Source organism: Podarcis melisellensis, assembly GCF_964234715.1.
Source record: "Podarcis melisellensis genome assembly, chromosome: 5".
NCBI lineage: Eukaryota > Metazoa > Chordata > Lepidosauria > Squamata > Lacertidae > Podarcis > Podarcis melisellensis.
Window position 1 is genome coordinate 82,266,805 of NC_138537.1, and position 24,862 is coordinate 82,291,666.

Genomic DNA, 24,862 nt, shown 5'->3' on the forward strand with positions numbered 1-24,862 from the left:
AGAGCCAAGAAGAAGCCAGGAGGGTTACATTTCACCCTTTGCCTCAGGTTCCCCACCCCTGCTACAAACAGTGTGCTTCTAAGGAGAGGGTTTTGCCCCTGGTTGCCACCTATTCTGTCTCCAGTGAAGGGAGCAGATCCTCTAATGAAGACAGTCAGGTTCCTATGAGAGGCCGTGATCCCTTTAGATAACTTGGTTTTTTGCCCAGTAATAGGCTGGAAGCCATATTGTAGTTTGCAGTTGCCGTAAAGCTATTTCTCTAGTATTTAATCCATCCCAATCCAAACCATCCTCAAATAATTAAATAATCTAGGTATTGTACTTTTGCCAAATAATAAGCATGTAGGTGTGTCTTAAAGTGTATCAGTTTTGTTTTTGAATAAGAGAAGACTTCCCTCCATTATTGGGAAAAAAAGAGCGGGGGGGGGGGGGATCCACTGATAACGATTCTCCTCCCCCAAGTCCTCTAAGAACCAAATAGTGGAGCATAAGAATTTTAATGCAAAAGTGTAGGTGGCATTCAACTAAGTTTAGCTTACTAAAATTAATTAACATAGCTACTTTAAGTCCATAAATTTTCAAAGGTCCACACTGTGTGAAACCTACGGTAATTGAATATGACCCTATATTTCTAACGTATTAGTGACCCTATATTTCTAACGTAGCTCTGTTCGGTTTCTTTTCTTTATAGTAAGGGGACACAAAAATTAGGAAGTATCTAGTTGATCGGTCCTATAAACCCCTGCTTTTGACAGCAGTTACAATCTGATGTGGGGAGGTTGATGGAACCTAAAATAAAAACCTGAGAACACAGCGCAACAGCAGTACGTGCACACATCCTGGACAGTGTAATGACACGGGGACATGAAATTGTGCTGCACTAGGGGTTGCCAGTGTGATGCCCACAGGCAGGCAGGCAGGCACCCCAGGACGCTCCCACTGGTTCCCACCAGGCACCCTGCCCACTGAAAGTAGATTCAGAAGAAGCATTCTGTCGCAGGCAATTGAATAGGTTGCAGCATGTGCACAGTCGTGATGTGTGCATGTTGCAAATGGTTTGCAAATGTTCCCACCAGCCCCAAAAGGTCGGTGGCTCCCTGAAACCACACACTATGGAAGGGGAGAAGGAATGTTGCTTGGGCCTTCTGTTTTCAGCTATAGGTGCCTGTCCTGTATCCGGGGGGGGGGGGGGGAGGGATTCCACCCATCAGGAACTGCTCTAAGGTGACAAACTGAAAAGTGCAAAACTTGGTGAAATTTCTACCCCTGCCCAAATTCCTGGACTCTTAAAGGCTTTTAAATGTAAAACCATTGATTTCCCTTCATATAGAAAAGTGTGTTTTGATCGTGGCTAGTGTAACTGAAGAGAGAGGGGCATCATTTCCTGGGGTGCCCTTTTCTCCTGTGGCTCCTCCTCCTCTTGGCTTGCACTCCAGATCACTCTTCACAAGACACTGTTTTGTAGTGTGTAGAGCCAAAGAGAGAAGCTGTGTGCATCCTATTGAAGGATTGCTGGGGCAAACAAATTTATTTCCTGCAATCAGTGATCAGTGCAGGGGCCATTCATATTGCTCTGTTTCTTGGAAAATCAGTTAAGCAAATCATTAAGCAAAGGGGGGGGAGAGATATTATCAGCTGGTCATTAGATTTCATGTAATTATTTTAAACATTTCCCCCCATGCTCAGATATTTCTTTAACAGATCCTTCAGGTGCCTTGCTGCTGCTAGGGCTGGATGAATCTGTCAGTTGCAGGTTCTCACAGACTGCATTCACAGAGCAGTTTACAGGTGTTCCCCACTTGCGTAGGGGTTCCATTCCTGCCACCACGTGTGTCATTGGGACACACGTGAGTGGGGATTCCCCTGTTCTGTCCCGCCCCCTTTTGGCGCCAAAAGCAGCACTCGGGTTGGCTGGAGTGTGTTAAGGGGAGTTCAAGGACTGCCAGCTGAGCGCTTGAGGCCAGCGACTCCCCTCAAAGCCCCTCTTAACGGAGAACCCTGATATCACCGCCGCGCGGGGGTGAGTCACCACTTCACCCCCTTATTGATAGTCAGACTAAAAGATTTCACCCAAAGCCTAAAACTGGCACCCGCGACACTGCGGTCTCGCCACCCAGACTACCTACAGCTGAAAAAGCACCCCCCCAGGAGCTTCAAGGCCCTAGAGAGGGCATTCCCTGTTAATGCCTTATATTTTTGCTTTCACATCATGTACTAGGCAGAGGGCCTTCTCGGTAATTGCGCCCGCCCTGTGGAACGCCCTCCCATCAGATGTCAAAGAAATAAGCAACTATCTGACGTTTAGAAGACATCTCCTGTTTAGGGAGACCCAGCCAGATGGGCAGGGTATAAATAAATTATTATTATTATTATTATTATTATTATTATTATTATTAGTGTTGGTGCTGTCCTTTAAAGCCTTAAACAGCCTCGGTCCTGTATACGTGAAGGAGCGTCTCCACTCCCATCATCCAGCCCAGACACTGAGGTCCAGCGCTGAGGGCCTTCTGGTGGTTCCCTCACTATGAGAAGTGTGGTTACAGGGAACCAGGCAGAGGGCTTTCTCAGTAGTGGTGCCTGCCCTGGGGAACACCCTCCCAGCAGACGTGAAGGCAATAAACAACAATTTTAGTTTTAAAAGACAACTGAAGCTGGCCCTCTTTAGGGAAGTTTTGAATGTCTGACACTGTATTATTTTTAATCAGTTGGAAGCCACCCAGAGTGGCTGGGGAAACCCAGCTAGATGGGTGTGGTATAAATAATAAATTATTATTATTACAAATTATTATTATTATTATTATTATTATTATTAAAAAAGCCACTTCTGGAAATATAGTGAAAGTTCAGTGCTTATTTCCATGTTAATTGCTTCCAGGGGGGGAAAAAATCCATTTGCCACCCTATTCACCCAGAAAATCGTGAACATAATGTGATGAGCAGTAGACAACCATAGAGTTCTCTCCTGCTGTTTTTGTGGGTGAATCATAGTGATACAGAAGGACACATGTGCAGAAAGCATGAGGGCATGTCAATGTTGTCCAGTGATGTTCATGCTTGTGGCATACCACGCTCAACGTTTTGAATGAAATTTAGTGCAACATGGCAACATACTGATCACAGAGCCACAGTTCCATCACACAACAGATACTACAGTGTGAAAGGAACATACAGTGGTACCTCGGTTTTCGAACACCTCTGTAGTCGAACGTTTTGTAACTCGAACGCCAAAAACTCGAAAGTAAGTGCCTCAGTTTTCGAATGCACCTTGGAAGTCGAACCGCTTCCGGTTTTCGGTTTTTGAATGCTTCGGAACTCCAACGGACGTCTGGAATGGATTATGTTCGAAAACCGAGGCACCGCTGTAATAAAATTAGACAGAAGCTCTCATATTATAATCAGGAAATTATAACACAATATTCCCCAGGTTAAAACGAACCCTCTGTTACTCATTGTTTCCAGCGTTAAATCCAGTTATCCACCTTTTTGCAGCAGTTTTAATTAAAAATAAATAAATCCTCATGAACATGTGCCAGCATTGTAGTGCAAATTTCTCCTAGTAGGTAGTTTTAACTGATGCAATCAGTTTCCCCATTCATTATCATTTCTGTACGTTATTTCCACAAATATGTGCATTTTTATTTGCACTTTCCACCAACAGATGCATGTCCATGCACGATGGCTGCGTCACAACATTTGGGAAAGTGAAAATTTCAAAGTATAATTGTGTTTCAGTTTATATATATTATATATATATAAATATGGTGCATTCATTTTCTCTTTGCAATTCAAACAAAATCAAATATCTCTCCTACCCTTACTTTTCCCCTACCTGGTCAGATAGCTGAGGTGACAACATTAATCAGCTGAGTGGTACAGGGAGGGAATGCAGAGGCTTAATCTGAATTCCCTGCTCCCATTTTTGAATTGCTGATCGGTGTCTCACAGTACAGTCACTGATCAGACTAGGATTCTTTTGTTCAGCAGTCATTTGCACGCAATTTATCATCCAGCGAAGGATATACATCTGTGGGTGCCTGCTTCAGTGTTCAAATGTTTTCTAGCTGGATCTCAGCAAGGAACAGTTGACAGCATCCCAATAATTCACCCGGTGCTAGAAAGAACAAATCCATTACTTATTGGCACTTAAGACAGTCACCTCTGCAATTTCACCTAGTTGCACAACTGTTTTTCAGGCATTGTTCCCAAAAAAAACCATGACGTATTAAACTGAATAATGTGAACAAATTTGAATTGATTATTTATGTCTCCTTGCTGCTGGTTTAAATGAGGTTTTCAGTACAACTTCAGGGGCTTAGACTGGACTCAGTCAGAATCAGAGATTGCACAGATGTCTCAAAGAGCTTAAAGAGCAGGGAAATGTTGGTGACTAATCCGCCCATCTATATTTAGAACCCTGACTGAAAAGAGAAAAGGCATCTACAGGCAGGAAACAGTTCTGCGTAAAACAGGACCTACACCGCACCAAAGTGAGCCATGAGAAGGATGCAAATGTTTAAAGCATTAGGCTGGTTCACACACTTGTGCTCTTAATACGAACAACTGAAAAATCCATTGGTGGTTTTCGCATGTGTGAATGAGCCATTGGAGAACTTCCATATCACACCAGGGAGGGATTTTTTGGTGGAGTTCACTATACACATTTGTTAATTTTTCTACAGAATATAATGCAGCTCTGGGGGCTGTGGCTGGACTCAAATGTTCATCACCCCAGCTTAACCAGTGGTCAGGGAAGTTGGAATTTGTAGTTCAACAGCATCTTTCTTCTTCTTCTTCTTCTTCTTCTTCTTCTTCTTCTTCTTCTTCTTCTTCTTCTTCTTCTTCTTCTTCTTCTTCAAATTTATATACTGCCCTATACCCGGGGGTATCAGGGAGGTTCACAGAATAAAATCAAAATATAAAACCACAAAATACATAATCAAAATAAAAACAACACCCCCAAAACAACAACAACAACAACACATTTAAAAAGGGGACTCAAGATTGAAGAACACTGAAGTAAAGGATGCTCAGCTAAAACATAAAGTCTGAAAACATCTTGTTTATTTCTGTCTCCCTCCCCCTTCCTTTCTTTAAACCAGTAATTCCATCAAGTTGGTGAATCTGTGCTCAATATTTATTAGCACGTGGCTAACAGCAGCTGGATTTATACATTTGGTAAGTATTTGGGTTGTTTTTTTAAGGGGAAAAAACTTACTTGGGGATGTTCACATTGCTATTGCCATGTGACATAAAGCACTGACATAAATATAGATTAAAGGATTTTAAGAGGCATCAGGAAGCCATTTCACACTTTCTGTGATGGCTCAGGTACACCGCTGGCTGTAAAGGAGAACTGTGTCCCGTCCCCCCCAGACGTGTTGTGAGCATGTGCCAATAATCCACAGCCATTTGAAGATTCCTGATACATACCTCCGGATATTTTCAGGAACCTTTTTTCCTCTTGGTGAGAAAAGCTGTTTGGGAGGGGCAGAGGAAAGGATTAAACCTTTGCTCCCACCCTGCGGGTCCTCCCCTCTCTTGGAAGCCATTATTCATTTGCACAACATCAATCCGTGGGGGGTGGGGGGGGGGAGAAGCCATCACAGAGCAACTAGTACTGTGCTGTTTGGTCCTAGAGGTTGAAATAATTCTACAATCACAGGAGTCTTTTACTGAGATCGCCATTAACAAAACGTAACCACTAGATGGTAGTGTTTGCTTAATAACAGCAAGAGGGGGGGAAATGTCACCAAAGGCAATGCATGAAAAAAACACTGTGTTCTAACAAGCACTTTATATGTTACTAATATTTAAGAGAGAGGGGGAGAAAATATTTAAATTATACTTTAATTGTTATATAAATAATGCTTTAGTTTCTTCCTTAAGTCAGCATTCAGCAATTCTTTTTGAGGCCAAGGCACAAATCACTTGAGGCACATTACTTTAACAAACATATTCCCTTGGTAAGGGCTAAATAAATCTCTTGAATCCTAACGCTCTGTTGAGTCATACATGGCTGAAACTCACATATATGGAAATCTTTTCCAGCTAACAAATTGGTGGGAATTGATTCATACGGACCATTTCCGTTCACTGAAACGCATCCCTGAGTGACAGTCACTGAATCTTTGTTGCAGCAGTGGCCCAAATGTTTCTAATGCTTCTCTGCCTCTGCAGCCCCAGAAAATCAACACCTGCTACTGCGGTGGGTGGTCAGAACTCTAGCACTGGCTCCCAGGACATGAGAGCTGCTGCCACCCTGTTCCTGCTCAGGAATTTGTGCGACTGCTCTGGTCAGTTGTGAGCAGCACAGTGGCCGATTATTATTGCAATGGTGGACGCAGGTGTGCCAAAGTTTGCTATGGCTTGGGAAGCCCTGCAGCTCAGTGATAGAGCATTTGCCGTGTATGCGGAAGGTCTCAATTTCCGTCCACAGCATCTCCAGGTAGAGCTTGGAGGAGCCTCTGCCCGAAAAATTGGGGAGCTGTTGCCCATCAGTGTAAACAGCAATGAGCAGGATGGATTAATGGTCTGACTCAGTAATAAGGCAGCTACTTATGGGAAAAGGTGCCTTATATTGCAGTAATAGCTTCCCCAGTTGTTTTGTGCATTAGTCATTGCACTTCCATCCTGCCCTCCTCCAGAGTTTTGGGGGTAGGGCTTGAGCCTCTGTTTTATCCTTACAGGCATCCTGTGAAATCAATTCGCCTTAGAAATAGGGATTGGCTCAGAGATATTCAGTGGGTTTTTTTGGCTGAATAGAGATTTGTGCCTGGGTCTCCCCAGTGTAAATCCAAAACCCACAACTGCTACACTTCCCTGCCTATACACACCGGTCCTGCTTTCTGAACGCCTGCTATGTGAAAATTCACTTATCCAAACTCAGGGAATTAGTACCCAAACCTCGCTATACACACACAGTGGATTCAGATATCTGGACAGAGCATTATTTTATTTCCCCCTTGTTTGCCTTTTGCAGGTTGACTGAAGAACAGAGGGAAGGAGAGGGGAGGGGAGCAATCAGACAAACCAGAGGGTTGTTTTTTGCTTTGGGCGGCCAAAATTCCATAGTCGGAAACACATTAGAAATTTCCCCATAGGAATCAAGGGAATATGTCAACTCATTATGCAAACGCTTGCTTAACAAATGATTTCCAGGGAACACATTGTGTTCAGATAGTAGGACCTGTGTATATGTAAAATCAGGGGAACACTCTTATAGTGTTTTACTGTCTTTATTTCATTCAACATCCCAACAGCCCCCTGTAACACTGCTATTAATTGCTAGCTAGAAATAAAAGAATTTGCCTTCAGTCACCCAATGGCTGCTTACCTTCATGCAACAAAGCTTTGTAAAGGGCTGTTCTGTTCTTCAGCCTTGTGGGCATCTGTACACCTGAATCATTCATCTGCTGTTATTCTTTCATTGTAGGTGGAGAACTCAGGGGATCCATGGGAAAACTTCCAAAATAACCAAGCGCTTACATATTGGGAATGTGTTTATTTACTAATGGTTACTATGTCCACTGTTGGTTATGGAGATGTTTATGCAAAAACAACCCTTGGTCGCCTTTTCATGGTCTTCTTCATCCTCGGGGGACTGGTAAAATTCTTGTTATTTTCTGCTGGATTTTTTTCTCCTTAGTGTAGTAATTATAATAAATCGATGAGTAACAAAACATTTTTATTTTTAAATAATAATAATAATAATAATAATAATAATGTATGCACAATTATCATTATGCAGAGCTGTTGACTTATAATTAAACTATGACTGCGGTGGTGTGCTTAAGATTATAATGCATGCAGGTACACAAAGTGCCTTAGGAGTTCTCAGTATGAACTTTCCAGTTAGCAGTTACCGGCAGTGCATTAATTTGGTGATTATGATAGCAATAATGTTAACGTTAGCTGCGGTTTCAAGAACCCTCCCCACCCTCTGTGTTCCTTCCCAATATTCCAACAAACACTGTGGCTTAGGACCACCTTTAAAGAGCCGCTTGCCCGTTCCAGACAATGGCAAAACTGTGTTTTCTTTCATTTCGACACATGGCAACCATACAAGGAGTAACATGGTACTAACTCAGGCAGTCATTGCCAATTACCTAAGAGGAGTCAGTCAAGTATGTCTCTGCTGTGCTTGAGGAGCTGAGTAAGTACACGCTGAACGACGAGAAGGAAAATATTTGCATAGATAGGTAGATGTACATATCTTGTATCTAATCAAATTGCCTCTTTATTTTTCTGTCAATGCTAAAGACAATGCGGCAACTGTTGCATTTTTTTTTGTCTTAAATTGTCTTAAACAGCACCCTTAGCATTAAGCTTTTCATTCCTTAAGGTAAGTAACTTATCGACTTCAATCCACAATATATGTAATGTACATATATGCAGTCACTGAAGTATTTTTTTAAAATCCTCTCACATATTTTTGTATATCTTGTATACATCTCTTTCTTGGGGATGTTGCATCTGCTAAGTGCATTATAAATGCAGTATTTCATACGCATTTATTTCCAAAAGAGGTGCCGTTATTTGTGTGCCAAAAAATGAGGCCAAGTTCACTGGCAGCAGCTCTTAGAAGTATCCAGCCACAAGCAAAATGTTTGTTGGACAAAACATGGCAGATTCCATTCCCCACCATCACCCCCCTGCTTTTACATCTTTACATGTTCTTATCAACTTTTTTTAAAAGGCAAACTTTTAAAAATACGTTTTAGTTACATCTTGTCCATTCTCATGTGTGTGGAGGAAAGCCTCTGCTACCACCCTGTTTTCTTTGGTAACGGGGAGGAACCCCTCGTCTTTCTTTTATAAATTAGCACCATCAGCTTAGCAATAATACATATTTTGGCTTGTTTTGTCTTGGTGGAGGTTTTTGGTTTTTTTGGCGGTGCATAACGTTTGAATATCCCCGCTTGCCCCTTTTCAGAAAGTGTTAGCCATGCAGCTGCACTTTATCACTCAGATGCCACTCTGACCTCATTTTGCTCTTGGCTTCTTCTTTTTTTTTGGTTTTTGTTTTGTGTGCCTTTCTCCCTCTTTTGACCATTTTCTTTAGTTGACCAGACATGCATTTCTTTTGAGACCCAACATTTATGTCAAAACCTATTTGTTTTAATTTTATGGCGGAAAAAGACCCTTTTTAAAACCTTTTTGAAGGGGAAAAAAAACACCTTTTATAGATCTAAGTCTTTTGCATTTTCAGATCTTAAAGATGATATATCTTAAAATATTCATCATCCCCCTTTCTTTGGCCTCTCTTTTTAGTCTTTTCTTCTGTCTCCTATCTTCTTCCTTAGGCCATGTTTGCCAGCTACGTCCCTGAAATCATAGAGTTAATAGGAAACCGCAAGAAATATGGTGGTTCCTATAGTGCGGTTAGTGGAAGAAAGTAAGTATTCCAAGAGGCTCTGCTGCCTCTGGTGCAGTAGAACACTCTCTGCATGCCATTTTCTTTTTTTGTGCTTTTGTTTCACGCATGTAGGCAATGTTTGCGCGCTACGTGCCAGAAATTGCTGCTCTCATCCTTAACCGGAAGAAATACGGAGGGACTTTTAACTCAACCCGAGGCAGAAAGTAAGTCCAAAAAGAGACGAAGACCAGGTGTGCTTGTGTGACGTTAAAAAGAACCTGCCATGGTGGTGACATCTGACTCACGGACACACCCTGATATGCACTCTCTGTCTGTCTCTCTCTCTCTCTCTCCCCCACGTGCCATTTTTGTGTGTGTGTCCTGTTGACATCAAATGTCGTTTCCTCCCTAAGTTGTCACACTGCATATTAAGAGACCTGGGCCATGCTAAGGTACAAGTCAAAGTGGTTTCCCCTGTTCTCTAAAGGCACTACTGGTAATGCTAGAACTCAGTTAACACAGTCTGGAAGATGACCCTGCTATTATTAATTTGAAGTCAGTGCATAGGACTAAGATGTTTGTTGCGTCAAATATCTCCATGTCAGTGAGGGGTTACATCTGTGGCTGCTTTTTTCTGAACACTCGCATCCAAGCTACTTGCATGGGGAACGTCGTAAGTGAACCAGCTCCCATGTTAATGCCACAAGAGACCATATGGATTCATCTCCAGTCAAGGCATTTGACAAACTAGCTTACATTTTCTATCTCTCCCTGAAAATGTGTTTCATTGGTAATAGTGGGACATACCTAAATATTTTCAAGTGACTCTGACGTTGATGTTGAGATAACTCATGCCAAAAGTACTGTCAGATGCAGTCCTTCACTGATTTTCTGCTGATAATCTAATTTTTATTTTAGTTGGATTTTTAAAATGACCCTTATTAACAGCAAGCAGAGTTTCTGAAGATTTGTCAACAGTTGACAAATCTGAACAGTTCAGCCAGGAAATCAGACCACAACTTGTGTCCGTCTCCAAAACAGAATCAGTGTTATCTGTAAATAGAGAATAAATACACATATAACATCAGCACTAAAGTCCCTTTTTGGGTGGCTGAAACATTTAATGATGTAATGATGTGAGTTCTACTAATTTTCAGAAATTCATTGCACTAAATTCACATCTTAAAAATATTGGTTACCTTAAGCATAACATTAACAAGAATTTGCCTCAGAAAATCTGAACAGGGCCTTAACCTTTCCCAGTTGCACCCTGTTGTATCTTCATTCAGTCTCCTTGTTTCCTTTCGTCTTCAGTCCAGTATATGTTCTGCCATTCCATAGGAAAAGATGGAAAGAGCTCGTCTGCTAACCCAACATTCAACTCACTAGTCAACAAACTAAATTCCCATTTGCTGTAGCAGATAGACCATAGAAAAGTGAACTTTCAAACTATTTCCTTTTAATGAACCTTGTTGCCGCTACTCTCAACCCACAAACCACATTTTCCCATTGTGTGGTGTCTTTTTGAGGGGGGCGGACAGGAGGTGAGAACTACTAGCTCTGTGTCGCTTTTTGATGTGATGTGAGCATGATGATATTGGATCCATCCCTCTTTGCCTCCACATCTGACAAACTCCAAAAGACCTATAATCTTATCCTAACTCATTCCAAACTAGTACTTCTTTGCATTGTCTATGTCATTCCAGGATTTTGGAATGTCCTTCTTTAGATGAAATTTATTTAAATAGTTAAATACTGTGAGATTTTTCTCTCTCCTTTCCCTGTTGAAGCTCATGTGATGAGCCCAATCCATTGAATAAATGTTGAATCCTAATGTTGTGAAGGAAGATTTCACAAGTACAAACCCTGTTAAATTCAGACATTATTTGAGCCCTGAAGTGCATGCTCACCAATTCTAAACATGAAATTTAGCTTTGGGATTGAAATGCCTCTGATAGAACTTAAAAACAGTAGGTAGAATCCTGCATAAGTCAGTTACAATAACTTCAGGCTGTTAATCAGAGACTGGGTTTTTGAATGCTCTGCTGCATTAAAACAAAAGCCTCTCTGCATGTGTAAAGTAACATTTTCTATTACTATATAGAATTGTTGAGTTGGAAGGACCCTGAGGGTCACCTAGTCCAACCTTCTGCAATGCAGAAATTTATTACATATTGGAAACATAGGAGAATATTCAGAAATTTGACATTCCTTGCCTGCAATCTGAAGTAGTACAGGCCAGAATTATATCTCCTTATTCTGCACTATGAGAAGAAAAGCAATAAAGTCCAATGGAATGCCGTGAAAGGATTATTTCATTGGTTACTTCGAAGTCCAGTTCATTTCAACAGGACTTAATCATTCTGAACTTCTCTTCTAGTGTGTTTTTGGTGTGTGTCTCACCTGTCATTTTTACAGGACTCGTTGACCCAGTTTGCTCATAATGCTAAGCCAAACTGTGGTTTAGGGCAAATGAACAAACATAGCTTCCCAGAGACGGCATCATGTCCTCTTTCTTCCTCCTATGGTCCTGCTGCTGCTGTGTTGCTGTAATGCAAGTTAGCCTTACATTCAAACCTAGAGCCATTGTCTTTTCTTGCTGCAGACAAGTCATGAAGTTGTAGCCACAGGTTACATGGTTTGTCTGGGGAAGGTAAACCATGATTCCAGGTTCAGAAGTAATGCTAATCAAACCACGGCTTAGCTTACAGTAGCACCAGAGGAAGAACATAATGGTTTTGATCTTCTCCTTAGAAACACACACATTCGCTTGCTCACAGTAATGTGGTTTGGCTTAGTGTTACATGTGAGGGCCAGTGTTAAAGGTTGAAGGTGTTTCATTTTTAATCTAGTTTCCCTCAGTGTTAAAGGTAAAGGGACCCCTGACCATTAGGTCCAGTCGTGGACGACTCTGGGGTTGCACCGCTCATCTTGCTTTATTGGCTGAGGGCTGAGTGTACAGCTTCCGGGTCATGTGGCCAACATGACTAAACCGCTTCTGGCGAACCAGAGCAGTACATGGAAACACCGTTTACCTTCCCGCTGGAGTGGTACCTATTTATCTACTTGCACTTTGACGGGCTTTCAAACTGCTAGGTTAGCAGGCGCAGGGACCGAGCAACGGGAGTTCACCCCATTGCGGGGAAATGCTGACTTTTCTTTACTCTTGAACAAGTTCAAGTCTTCATAATGCATCCAGTCAGAAATAAGCCCCTCTCAGTTTAGTAGGCCTTGTTCCCAGGGAGGAATGAATAGGATTGCAGTTGAAGTTTAAATGTTGAACAAAGTACTTTGATGTAACAGGATTATAGCGATATCTCATCCATTTACATTTTGCCCTGATAAACAGAGTTTTCAAGAAGCTAGTCTGTAAGATAAGCTATTTTGTCACTGGTACCCAGCAGTGCTCTGTTGTCTCTAAACCTAGACCTGATCTTCAAATTCCCACTTCCTGCTGATTCTTAACAACTAGCTCATAGGCTTCACTGCTAGCTTGGGGGCTTGCTTAAGTCTGTTTTGCCTCTGGGGGCTTTTGCTTTCTTTTAAACATACTCTATGTTTGTCTCCGTTCATCTGCTTCTATTTGCTTGTATATTTTGTTGACTGAAGCTGAACTCTGTCATCAGTGCACAGACTGTTCAATTTAACTTTATGCATTGTTTCCTGGTTCAAAAAGCTAATTTCTAAATACTTTGGAGAAGCCCTTTGCTCACGTACATCTTTCATCAGAGCACATAAGCTTGGGAACAGCACAGTAAAAAACCATTAGCATCTTACGTTTGATATTGGTTTTGCAGTCAGTAGAACAAGATTGATGAAATGTTATGTTTGGCCAAAAATTTGAGTTTTCCTTTGGAATTCAACATTGAGAGAATGGGTTGTCAGAACCAATAAGTTTTCCATTGCATGGGATAGGAGGCATGTGGTAATAATTAGCAATATAAGTCTTTAGCTGAGCAGCTCAGCAAAGATTCTGGCAGCAAACGTAATGAGAAACTACAGTTCTGCAATTTCTAATGTCAAAAAGTTTCCAGATAAAATTGAATGCATTTGCAAAATCTGGAGCCGCTAAACTTTGTTGAAAGATGTTGCTCAGAGTCCTAAAATTATGTGTGCATTTCCTTCTCCCAGGAAGAAACATACATTAAGCTCCTTTGTTTATACATATTATTTAAGAATATATATTTTTTTTAAAAAATGCCATGCAGAGTTTAAAGCATAAAACAGGCTTATATGGCAGCAGGCTGCCATTCTGAAGACAGTATAGTTTTGATCCATAATGCTTTAAGGCTGTAATATCATGCACACTTACTAGAGAATCTTCAGTGGGGTTTTACTTCTGAGTCAACGAGCATAGGTTCATTCTGCATGTTGGCATAAAAGCAGAGCTTTCCAAACTTTTTACGTCGGTGACAGACTTTTTAGACATGCATCAATTCATGACACAGTAATCCAGTTTTACTAATAAACCAGAGGTTAAACTAACCCCTTTCCAGCCCCAGAAGCAGCACAGGGAGCATTCATGTGATACACACACTGCAGCCGACACACTAATATGTCACGACACACAGTTTGGAAAACTCTGGCATAAAGGCTTAGAGCAGGCCTTCACAACTCAATTACTGTATTTTTCGCTCCATAGGGCACACCGGACCATAGGGCGCACCTAGTTTTTAGGGGGGGAATAAAGAAAAAAAAATCCCCCCCAGCCCCAAAGAGCAAAGAAGCCAAGACAGCCAGTGGGATCCATCCTCTTTAGCCACGCACAACCTCTCCAGCCAGGAGAGGCTGCGCGCGGCTTCGTTTTAAGCCGCGGGGCTGGGGCGGGGGAAGCCCGAGCTTCCCCCGACCCCAGCCCCCAGAACAGGTCCAGGAGCAGAGGCAAGGTTGCGCAGCCTTGCCGCCGCTCCGGGAGCTTGCAGGCTGGGGGAGTGCTCCGAAGGTTTGCGGATAGCTCCCCGAAGCATGGGGAGCGCAGTGCCAACTCCTGCCATGCTCCAAAGGCTTGTGGATAGCTCCCCGAAGCCTGGGGAGTTGGCACTGCACTCTCCGGGCTTCGGGCTGCAGGCTGCTACTCGCAAGCCTTCGGAGCCCAACGGGAACTCCCGCCGCGCTCCGAAGGCTTGCGGATAGCTTCCTGAAGCCTGGAGAGCGAGAGGGGTTGGTGCGCACCAACCCCTCTTGCTCTCCAGGCTTCAGCAAAAGCCTGCATTCGCTCCATAGGACGCACACACATTTCCCCTTCATTTTTGGAGGGAAAAGGTGTCCTATAGAGCGAAAAATACGGTACCTACCAAGCCAAATGTAGTTCAGCAGTATTGTTTGACCTGCCTGGTACTTGACAAGCACTCACTTTCTGCAGGCCATAAAATTAGAGACTCACTGAGCCTCTGGTGGACCATCCCACATGGCTTCTGGATTGCATTCTGTCTGGTGGGACTCAAGTAATGCAGACCTATGTTAGAGACTATTTTTGTCCCTATCACCAACATGATCTACAATTTGTACTGAGAGCACTTAACATAAAGCTATGTGTTGTGAGTGAAGAAGTCTCTGATTCAAACTTTGCCTGAGCCATGAATTCACTTAGTGATCCTCAGTAAGCTGCTATCTTCCAGACTTAGTCCACTCTCACCTACAGGATAATAATACTGTCCAACCATATCAGCGTTGTTGTAAGAGTTATGGAAGATTTTATATGAAGTACTCTGGATACACTAAAGGTTCTTCAATCAGTCAACAAGAATAATAAAGGATAAACAGGAATCCTACTAAGTGCTTGAATAGTTAAAGCCAGCAACAGGGCCCAACTCTCAAATATGGAGAGAGTAAGGTGATTGGTTCACTGGCCATTGATGTCACAATGTTCCACCTCTCTGTATCCAAGGAGTCTGTTTCTTACCTAGGGGATGGGCTGTTTGTGCAGCTCTTCCAGGTGAAAGGCTTGCATTTCTGTACCTTTCCTGCCAATGTGGTGTAGCTGTTTAGAAGGAGTAGATGGTTGGGGCAGATTCACTGCTTGTGGACATTTAGATTCATACATAAACTACTCCAAACTTTTCAGACCTCCTTCTTGTTGGATATTGTGAAAGACTAGGTATCATCTTGGAACAATTTGGGCAAAGTTGTGTTTGATTTGATAGGGATTCTTTTGGTTGATTCTACTCCCTGTTTTATATCTTCATACCGTTATCTATTAGGCTTTCGTTGCCTGCTGTGAATGTTCATGATAGGGCACAATGCAATTGTTATTGATTATTTCTGGAGTTTATGGGTTGTCAGTATTTCTTATGAAGCGAGAGATATATTAAGTCTTTGCAACTCCCTCTCAATAAATCTGAAATTTGTGACTTTTCCATCAGTGTTTTCATTGGCTCCTGAAGTGAATCAGGGCCCCAGTCATGTTTTTGGTTAATGCAGATTCCAAGGCAGATCATGTAGGAATAATGAATCCCACAGTGGTGTGGCTTGAAGCATAGGATACCAGCTTGAGTGAAGCCACTACAAGTGGAGATCATGGTGATGATGGAAAATATTTTGATCATAGGCAAATGTTCAGTATGTGCTTTGCTTTTATAAGATTATAGGTTCTGTTTTTGATATCTCCTATTAAAATATGTGGCAACAAGTTTGGAAGAGTCATTGCATGAGTTCTTGGAAAGCAGCTACCACCAGTCAAAACAGATAATCCTGCCCTAGGTGGACAACAACAGGTCTATCTGACAGCCACTGAGGCATACCACAGTTTGTGTCCCAGATGCAGCCCAGTGGCTAAGATTGTAGTTCTTGCTTTTGCCATCTATCAGGAGGAGGATGCAAAGGGTATAACTGATGACCTCATTGACTGGCATATGTGGAGGATCCTGTTCAACTTGCTAAATCATAACTAGTGCAGCCCTGATGCACGGAAAGGGGGAGAGGGAAGAGTAGAGTTTGGAGTTGGCAACCTAAGACTGAAAAAAATTCTGAGAAATTCACTATCATTCAGTCTAGTCTACTTTGTAGGTTTGTTAGGATAACATATAATTATCCCAAGTACTTGCTCCTGTAAGACATAATTAATGGAATAGTATCCTGATTCAAGGTAAAGCAGCACTTTATATCCTGTCAGCCCAAAGTGGAAGTAGCCCCAATAGTTTTGAAACCAGCCATTTTCTTGAGGCAGAATGCAACTGCCTCTACTAACATTGCCAAATGGGCCCTTCTGGAATGTTTGTTTAGTTAAAGCAGGAGGTTGGAATTTCCATTGGAGAAATTATGGGACGGCATGTATCAGAATTATACCAGACCACATTTAAGTAACAGTTTAGTTAGAAGATGCACAAGTCTGCACACTAATCCAGGAACCCATAGAGAGGCAACCACATAGCCTGATAACGCAAATTCACCCTGACACATGTTCCCCATCTTTGAAGTCTAAATAAGAGTAGCCCACCTCAGAGAGTTGCTATGAGGATGAATGAGATTAGGGATATGCAGCACTTTTGCACTCTTAAGGGCTTTTCAAGAAAAACATTTCCAAGCGCTACAGTCACTAGTGCTAAATGACAACCATGTTTCTCGTTTCAGTTTTTATTTGTACAGCCAGTCAATGGATTTGAGTAACATGGCTGTATCTTTTCCCTTTCTTAAACCATGCCAAAAATGTGGAATGTTCGGCAACGTCTTGCTCTCTCCTTCGGTCGATTTTTCCGTCAAAATGTGTCCCTTGCATGATAAATCTTGTAAAAGGAGCTTAAGGAAGAATCAAATAAGAGCACATGCATGCAGTCAATCAAACATGAATCTGTGAGCCACACCATTGTAAATGATCCCCCCCCCCGGTAGGTAAAGGTAAAGGGACCCCTGACCATTAGGTCCAGTCATGACCTCTGGGGTTGCGGCGCTCTTCTTGCTTTATTGGCTGAGGGAGACGGCATTTGTCCGCAGACAGCTTCCAGGTCATGTGGCCAGCATGACCAAGCCGCTCCTGGTGAACCAGAGCAGTGCACGGAAACGCCGTTTACCTTCCTGCCAGAACGGTACCTATTTATCAACTTGCACTTTGATGTGGTTTCGAACTGCTAGGTTGGCAGGAGCAGGGACTGAGCAACGGGAGCTCACCCTGTCACAGGGATTCAAACCGCCAACCTTCTGATCGACAAGTCCTAGGCTCTGTGGTTTAACCAACAGCGCCACCCGTGAGTGAGTTTATTATTGAGTGAGGTGTTGAGGCCTATTTAGACCTTTTCTTCAGAGGAAAACCCTTGGTCAAAGCACACTGGGCAATCTTCCCATAATAAGTGGCTGCTTTCAAGGACTAGCTTGAGGGCTGCCTCTCCCTTGACTCTTTTTGGTGTTTTGTTGCTGAAAATGCTTTTAAAAGCACTAAGTAATATCATTTATCCTGAGACCTCTTAAGTTTCTGTCATGTGTCTGAATGCCTTTAATTTTTAAGCTAGCTTTGGTTCTCTGCTGTGTAGCACTGTGAAGACCTCTTCTTTCTCTCACAGTCCATGATTGCTTCTCAGATATTTATTCTGATTCATCTATGAGCCATAACTTACCAAATCATCAGCCTATCATGAAGAAGAAGAACAATCTGTGAGATTCCTTCAGGAAGGAAACGTAGGGACTTAATAGCAGCATTTCTCAGACATAAAAAAGAACTGAGGAGAGACAGTCAGTGTAAACGAACAGACAAACAGATAATTTAAGTTGACAAGACACCTTGGATAGATTAGACGTAGTATGTTGATTCTGAGCTATAACATGGTTTTGTTTTTCTTCTACTTAGCAATTTGCCTCTAGATTTCCCATAGCTGAGGGGAAGAACTCTGTCTGAAAAGGAATAATATCATTTCCTATTAAATTGACTTGGAAGAACAAGCAAATGAAATACATTTTTATTGGAAGTGCATATGACCTAGACTACTGTCCTGTCTTGTGATCTTTTTAAATTTTCTAATAATTCCTCTGATTTTCCTAGGCTTCAAATGACATTCCACTAAGCAATACTGTATATTGTAGTGGTGAAGACCTTGAGCTATGTGCTATAGGTTCCCATGCCCCAGCATAGCTATGATATTCACATTTTATCTTAAAAATGCATATTTTCACATGCATTTCAGTGTTGTTGTTTTTTGAGCTGAGATGCATATTACAAAATTCAGAGAAGTGCAAACACTGAGGAATAGTTGTGCTTCGGTCCACATATTAGGTCAGGAAGTGCCATTCAGGCCGCTTTACTTAAAAATGCAGACAAACGAAAACCTCACCTGTCTGTAGTAGCAGTTGCTTTTTGGTAAAAGTTCACTCAAAGCACTGTACACAACATTAAAACATTGCAAAACAAAAACAATATGATCAAACTAGAATAGCAACAAATCAAATACTTAAACATCAGCAGCATGGGCAGAATTAAATAAATAATGTAGTCACAGTGGATGTGAAGGTCTCTTATATATAAACATGCTTTCACCTCTTAGTAGAATGTATACACAAAGAAGCAGAGTGCTGCAGAGTACTGGGGCCACCACATGGAGAGTCCTGTTTTCCTTGCTGTGCTTGATTTACTTCACTAAAATGAGGGACACAGAGCAAGCCCATACAATACTGATTTAAAAGGCCTGGGAGAAACATCTCTCAGTGGCAAAGTTCCACTGAAATTAACCTCTTCAAAACCATGTGCATTCATCCACATGTTGCTTAAAGGAAAGAAGAGCCATGCTAATTTAATGTGAATACTGTTACTTTTTAAATTATAGAAAGCTAAATTTGGATCCCTACTTATTCATGATGCTCAGTGGATTGTCGTCTCTTAGTCTCCATAGTTGTGAGGTAAAATGAAATAGCTCTGTGGGTGTTATCCAGTTGTGGCAACCCACTTGCGCAACTACCACTGTGCTAGTTCTTAGTGCAACACTAATGTTCTTTGTGCTGCACAGCAACTGACTCCAACAAGTGCTTTGCATTTGTGAAAGATGTTGTACAACTCCTAGCACAATTGTTTTTATTAAGCTTCTGCACTATGACTTGCACAACCCATGTGAACGCTCACATTTATTGCATTAGCATTATGGTGGACATTTATTTCCTTCACCTCAAAGAGGACAGAAATATGATACATAAATATATGGCACTTGAACAAACTGTATTTTACTTTGTCAGTATATTGTGATTCTTGACAATGCAGAAGAATAAATTCAGCAACTTTCAACAGCTACTTGGACCTTCTCCTGGTGATTTAACTGCTTACTGCAGTCTCTTTTCCTCTGAAATTCTCAAGAGAAAAGTTAGAAAACATGGGAAGGCTCTGTTTTCAACCACTCCAAGGCTTCATCTGAAGTATTTCAGCAATAAATGCCCTTTGCATAGTTATTTCCCAGTTGCTTTACTTAACTCTGAATAAAACACTGATTAAAATAATAGTCTGCTCTCAATCCCCCACCCTCCTTCCCTGTACCTCTCTCTCTAACTACTAAATATAGATCTACTGTCAAGCCTATAGACAACTTTCTCAAAATACCATACTGTGAACTTCCACTCTGATTTCTTATTATGATTCTACATCCTGCAACTGAGAATTCCATTTATAGGCTCTCTTCTCCCCTCCTCTTCTTTCAGAAATTGAGGGCAAATATAATGGACCTGGTGTATTGACACCCTCTCCCCCCTTAGATTAAACACCTCTTAAGAGGTGAAGTTAACACCAGTCGTTTCTCATACTGTTAAGGTTTACACCCCACCCACCCCAATCATCTTGCAACAGGAGTCATGCGCAACTGCTGTCCCAGCATCTGTTCAGTTAATGGGGTTCAGTAAACCCAAGGGTGCCATTTCAAATTTTGATATATGTGGTTTGTCAGGACAAAAAAAACCACCAGCCTTTAAAAAACCAAAACATTTGTCATTAGTCTAACTGATTAAAATGGACCCATACCAAATCATAAATTAATGGCAATAGATCAAAGGTAGCTAACATGGGACTCTTCAGATGTTGTTGAACCACAGCTCCCATCAACCTTAAACATGGGCCATGCCGGCTGGGGCTGATGGGGGTTGGAGTCCAGCGGTATCTGAAGGGCACCGCATTGACAACTTCTTGATTAATGTACCAGTTAAAATGGTAACCCTAGAAAAGGGTAGTCATCAGTGGTGGAAAGCTTAGCTATAACTTCAAATCATATTGCAAGCTATGCAAAGATTATAAGGCCATTTAAATAGGGGGGAAACACTGTAAAATGAGGAGCAGGAGCAAAAACATTGATTGCTTAATAATAGCAGGGTGTCTCTTGTGTGTCCTAACTGTTGCTTCTGGAAGCTCAAGAACTGCCGGGATTTCAAAGGATTAGAGCAGTAGACAGAAGTCTGGTTGATGCTGAAACTGCTGGTGCTGGAAGTGTGGTTTAATCCTGCGGTGTCCTATGAATCTGCTGGCTAGCATGCCGTCCTAACTGCATGTTCACAGCTGTTAACATTTTCTTTTTGGGTTTTGGTCTCAGTTCTTAATGACTAAAGATCTAGACTCTGCTTGTCCACTTCATCACAGTATGTCATGCAAAAGAAAGACAGCTCACAGTTGAGACAGTGTTTGTATGTCTCAGAGCAAATGAAAGGGTATTTATCCTGGACTGAGTTTGAATTATACTGTTAAGTTTTATTGCTATAGCCTTGGTCATGAGGGGATTCCAGAAAAAAACTAGTTTGGGAAGTAGTCTGGGCTACATAGGACCTTGAGACTGAAAGCTGGGGAAGCCAATGGAATAGTGGAAAATTATTTTGGGGGCGTGCCTACTATCCCTTACTATACCTTAGAGTTATTCCTGCTTGGTTAGTGCAAAAGTAGAGCTGCTACTAGAATTTTGGCTAAAGTGAAATTTGAGGTGAATTGTGAGGTTTCCGAATACATCCTTAAAGTTTTGTCTAAAACAAAATGTTACTCAGGCAAAACATCTGGGTGTTGTTTTTTTTGGGGGGGGGTGCAAACAAAAAAATAACCCTTGCAATTAGATCAATGACATTTCTCAGCAATCTTGATTTAATTGTACGGTAGCAAATGTCATGGTACTTCCTGCTTCAATAAGGCCACTTTTTAAGTGCCAGTAAATGGCTCTCACAATTCTCAAGATGGTGAAATATCCTCACTGAGCAACCTTCCTTCTGTCCCAGGGCTCTGCAGGTAATAGTCAGGATACTTGGTGATTCTCCTGCCTCTTAGTGCTAGAACTTGCTACAGGGTCAAGGTCAGTAGAGACCAGTGAATCAGCCCAGGTGGGGCCCTCTTGGCTGCCCCAGCTTTCCAAAACTTTGGATCAGTGGCATTTATTGAGACGGGAAGAGTGAGGCACAGGGAGTTTGGCACTGCAGGCTGCTAGACACGAAGGGACAGGCCTAGAGCTCAAACCTGAGAACAAACTCAAATGTGGAATATGCACACCAGCTCAGGTTCAAACTTAGGGTTTAAAATTAGAACCAAGAAATAGATTAGAACACAAAAGGAGAAGGGCTCTTGGAGAGACAAGGCTGAAAAAAAGAAAGCTTTCTCAGAGCTAATGTAGCTCTCTCAAGTGGGCTGCTTCTACACATGGCTGGTGATATGGTAGGTGTGGTCAGAAGAGGTGCAGATCTTAGGTAGGGTAAATACTTCATTCTTCTATATATCCTTGTGCAGCAGGCCTTCACAAATGGTGACTAAATTGAAAACAGCCCACCAACCTTACCAGGGCTGTTTTGTTATCAGCGATAGGTTGCAAAACAAGGTTGACACTAAGCTCCGTGGTGGGCCACTGTTGCCCTTTTTGAGCGTGAGATACCAATGCAGTCATCTAGCGCCATGTATTCTGGGCAAAGCAGGCTTAAATTAATCCCTTAATTAATTAAAAATCAAGTGTTACAACCTTTTCCCCTTCCCTCACTGCTCCTTTAGAAATCCTAGGCAGGAAAACAGCTTGTGTTTTTGTTTTTTTAACAAGATCTTCAAAGCAGTTATCTTCTGCGGTTTCTTTTGAGCATGACTTTCTATGACTTCTTACATAGGATTTGGGTTCTATTAGTCCTGTTGAAGCAATAGTCTGATCTAACTTCGGTTCAAAAATATAGAACTGTTGAAAGAATGCTGTTTCTAAGAACTTTCTTGAACCAGGTCTGACCCCCCCTCCCCTCCCCACCTTAACCACCATGTAATAGAATCTTAGGTCCAAGATGGTTAATCTGCCCAAACTCAATCATACACAGCTTTTATTTATGTGAAAGAGTGTTCCATTATAGGTTTAATGGGGAAAGCAGTTATTAAGAATATTGTTCCACGCACTTTAAAAAAAGTAATAATGATCTACATGTGGATTTGGCCTTACGTCAGCTATGTTATACCTTGAGTTTTCTTCAAGCTTGCCAGCTCCTGGAGTGGAGACAGAAGGAGCAGGGGAGAACCAGAGAGTGGGAGCAGAGATGTTGGACAGCTAGTAGACAAATGCACAAAGTTAAGAAGGAAGATGCAGGGGGTGGGGGTGGAGAGACTCAGACACATGTATTTGATATAAATATTATAGTTATACAGAGACATCTAGATCAATATATGTCATATTTCATTTATTTACTTGACAAAATGAATGCAGTGTGGTCAGTGGATGTTGAACAGAATCTTCAATTTACTGCCTGTGATTTAAAATGATGGGATGGCAAGGGTGACTTTTTAAGAGGTTCTTTATATTTGTTCCAAGAGAATGGATGTAATTTTCCTTGAAAATAAACAGCCAGGGGAGCTTTGCATTTTGCATTGTTTGCCTGTGAGTGCACAGAAAGGGAATATCCCACCTCAAGGATTATGCTAAGGTTCCCATTGTTTTAATTTCGGGAGTAGCTTACGTGGGCCCCAACTGGGAACTGATTTTCTAATTGTGGTTGGCAAAGCTATGTACGTAGGGGAAAGAAACAAAAACAACGTCCTATTTTGTTCATATGGATTCATGCTCACTTATTCTAAAATTATAATTTCCAAACTGTGCACTGGGTTACACAAGTCTGCAGTGAAAGAAGAATGGGCAGCATGCAATGGAAATTAAATGAATTTAAAAGTGCAAAGCCCCTGTGCCCTTAATATCTACTCAGCAGCCCACTGTATCTCTGCATGATGCATTGATCAGGGCTTGCAGCCACTGCAAGAATTATTGCTCGGGGAATTGCCTCCTAGAAATTTTTTTGGGGGGGCTATACAGAAGCAAAAGATGAAAGTGGGCTCCTATGAGGACTGGTGAGTCTTACTTGTGCATATTCTAAAAATAAACATTTGATATAATGAGTGAAATGTACCTCTATTTTTAACTCGGGGTGGGGGTGTATTGTCTATTAGAAGTTTGGAAAACCTGGATGTGCTAAATCATAGTGGTGCATTTGTTGTATTAACAATTTTAGTTTACTTTGGAGGATGGGAAATGGAATTAGTGGCATTTGACTTTGTAGACCATGTGTGCAAGCCTGATATAAAATCAGCACCCACATCACCAAACAGCTATAAACTAAACTAAACTAAACTAAACTAAATTAAACTAAACAAAAAAAATTCCTTCCAGTAGCACCTTAAAGACCAACTAAGTTAGTTCTTGGTATGAGCTTTCGTGTGCATGCACACTTCTTCAGATAAACTAAACTAAACTAAGCTAAACTAAACTAAACAAAACAACTAAACTCTGCTGGTCTGGACTAGAAGTAACTGTGGATATTCTAGTATTGGCTGAATTCCTGCTGAGAGATGGGGAACATGTGGTCCTCCAGATGTTATTGGACTAGTTTCCATTCTGGGTCTGAGTTTTAGCAGTATGGTATTATGGGAAAACCCCAGACTTTGCAGCTTTGCCTTACTTAAGTGCTAATACCAATGGGAAAGGGGGAAGCCCAGCAGTAATAGCAGTCAATTCCAGAGGAATTTGGAGTAAGTTTAAAAAAGAATAACAATAATTAACTAAAGGTCTAATACTAATAAAGTGTTCTGAGTTAGCTTTCCCCCTGCTCCACATATAACAACATTACCTCAAACCAAAAACTAAGAATTATAATAAATTTATAATTAATTATTCTGTGCTAAAGAGATGCAGTGTTAAGGTCCAGCATGGAGCAGTGATTTTGGCTCCAGAATTGCATGTTAATCATCATTGAATAAATATATTTATTTGCTTCTTCTTCTCAAGCAACTCTTAGTGACCAGCTAGGTTTCTAACCTATTTGAGTCCATGGCTCCCTTGACCAATTACATTCTTTCTGCAGCACCCCTGTGGGACTCAGGAGCCCTTTTAAAGTGCAACTATCAGGGCAGCGGTGCTGGTGGCAACAGCTGCAGTGAGAGGGATAATGGAGTTTCTCCCTCTCTTCTTTGTCTCAGTGCAGGATTTAGGGCAGTGCAGTACCTTGCACAGGGCACCACGCCAAGGGGGTACAAACTATAGTAGTGTTACTAGTAATAATAAAATATACAAATGGGTAAACTGTACCTGAATGAATTGTTGTGAAAATAAGAAATACAGTATTTAGAGG

The 24,862-nt window shown here is 41.6% G+C and overlaps 1 protein-coding gene across 15 annotated transcripts in view; it reads left to right on the top strand.

Moving 5' to 3' along the window:
* The window catches only part of KCNMA1 (potassium calcium-activated channel subfamily M alpha 1), a 547,562-nt gene that overhangs the window by 336,799 nt on the left and 185,901 nt on the right, over positions 1 to 24,862 (top strand). For 14 of the 15 annotated variants that reach the window (XM_081913468.1, XM_081913470.1, XM_081913469.1 and 11 more), the window contains exons 7-9: positions 5,100 to 5,175; positions 7,433 to 7,603; positions 9,303 to 9,394. In XM_081913468.1, the coding sequence (XP_081769594.1) occupies positions 5,100 to 5,175; positions 7,433 to 7,603; positions 9,303 to 9,394 (339 nt within the window). Of the gene's footprint in view, positions 1 to 5,099; positions 5,176 to 7,432; positions 7,604 to 9,302; positions 9,395 to 9,487; positions 9,580 to 24,862 lie in introns of all 15 variants that reach the window. The other variant, XM_081913472.1, reaches the window with a different exon arrangement.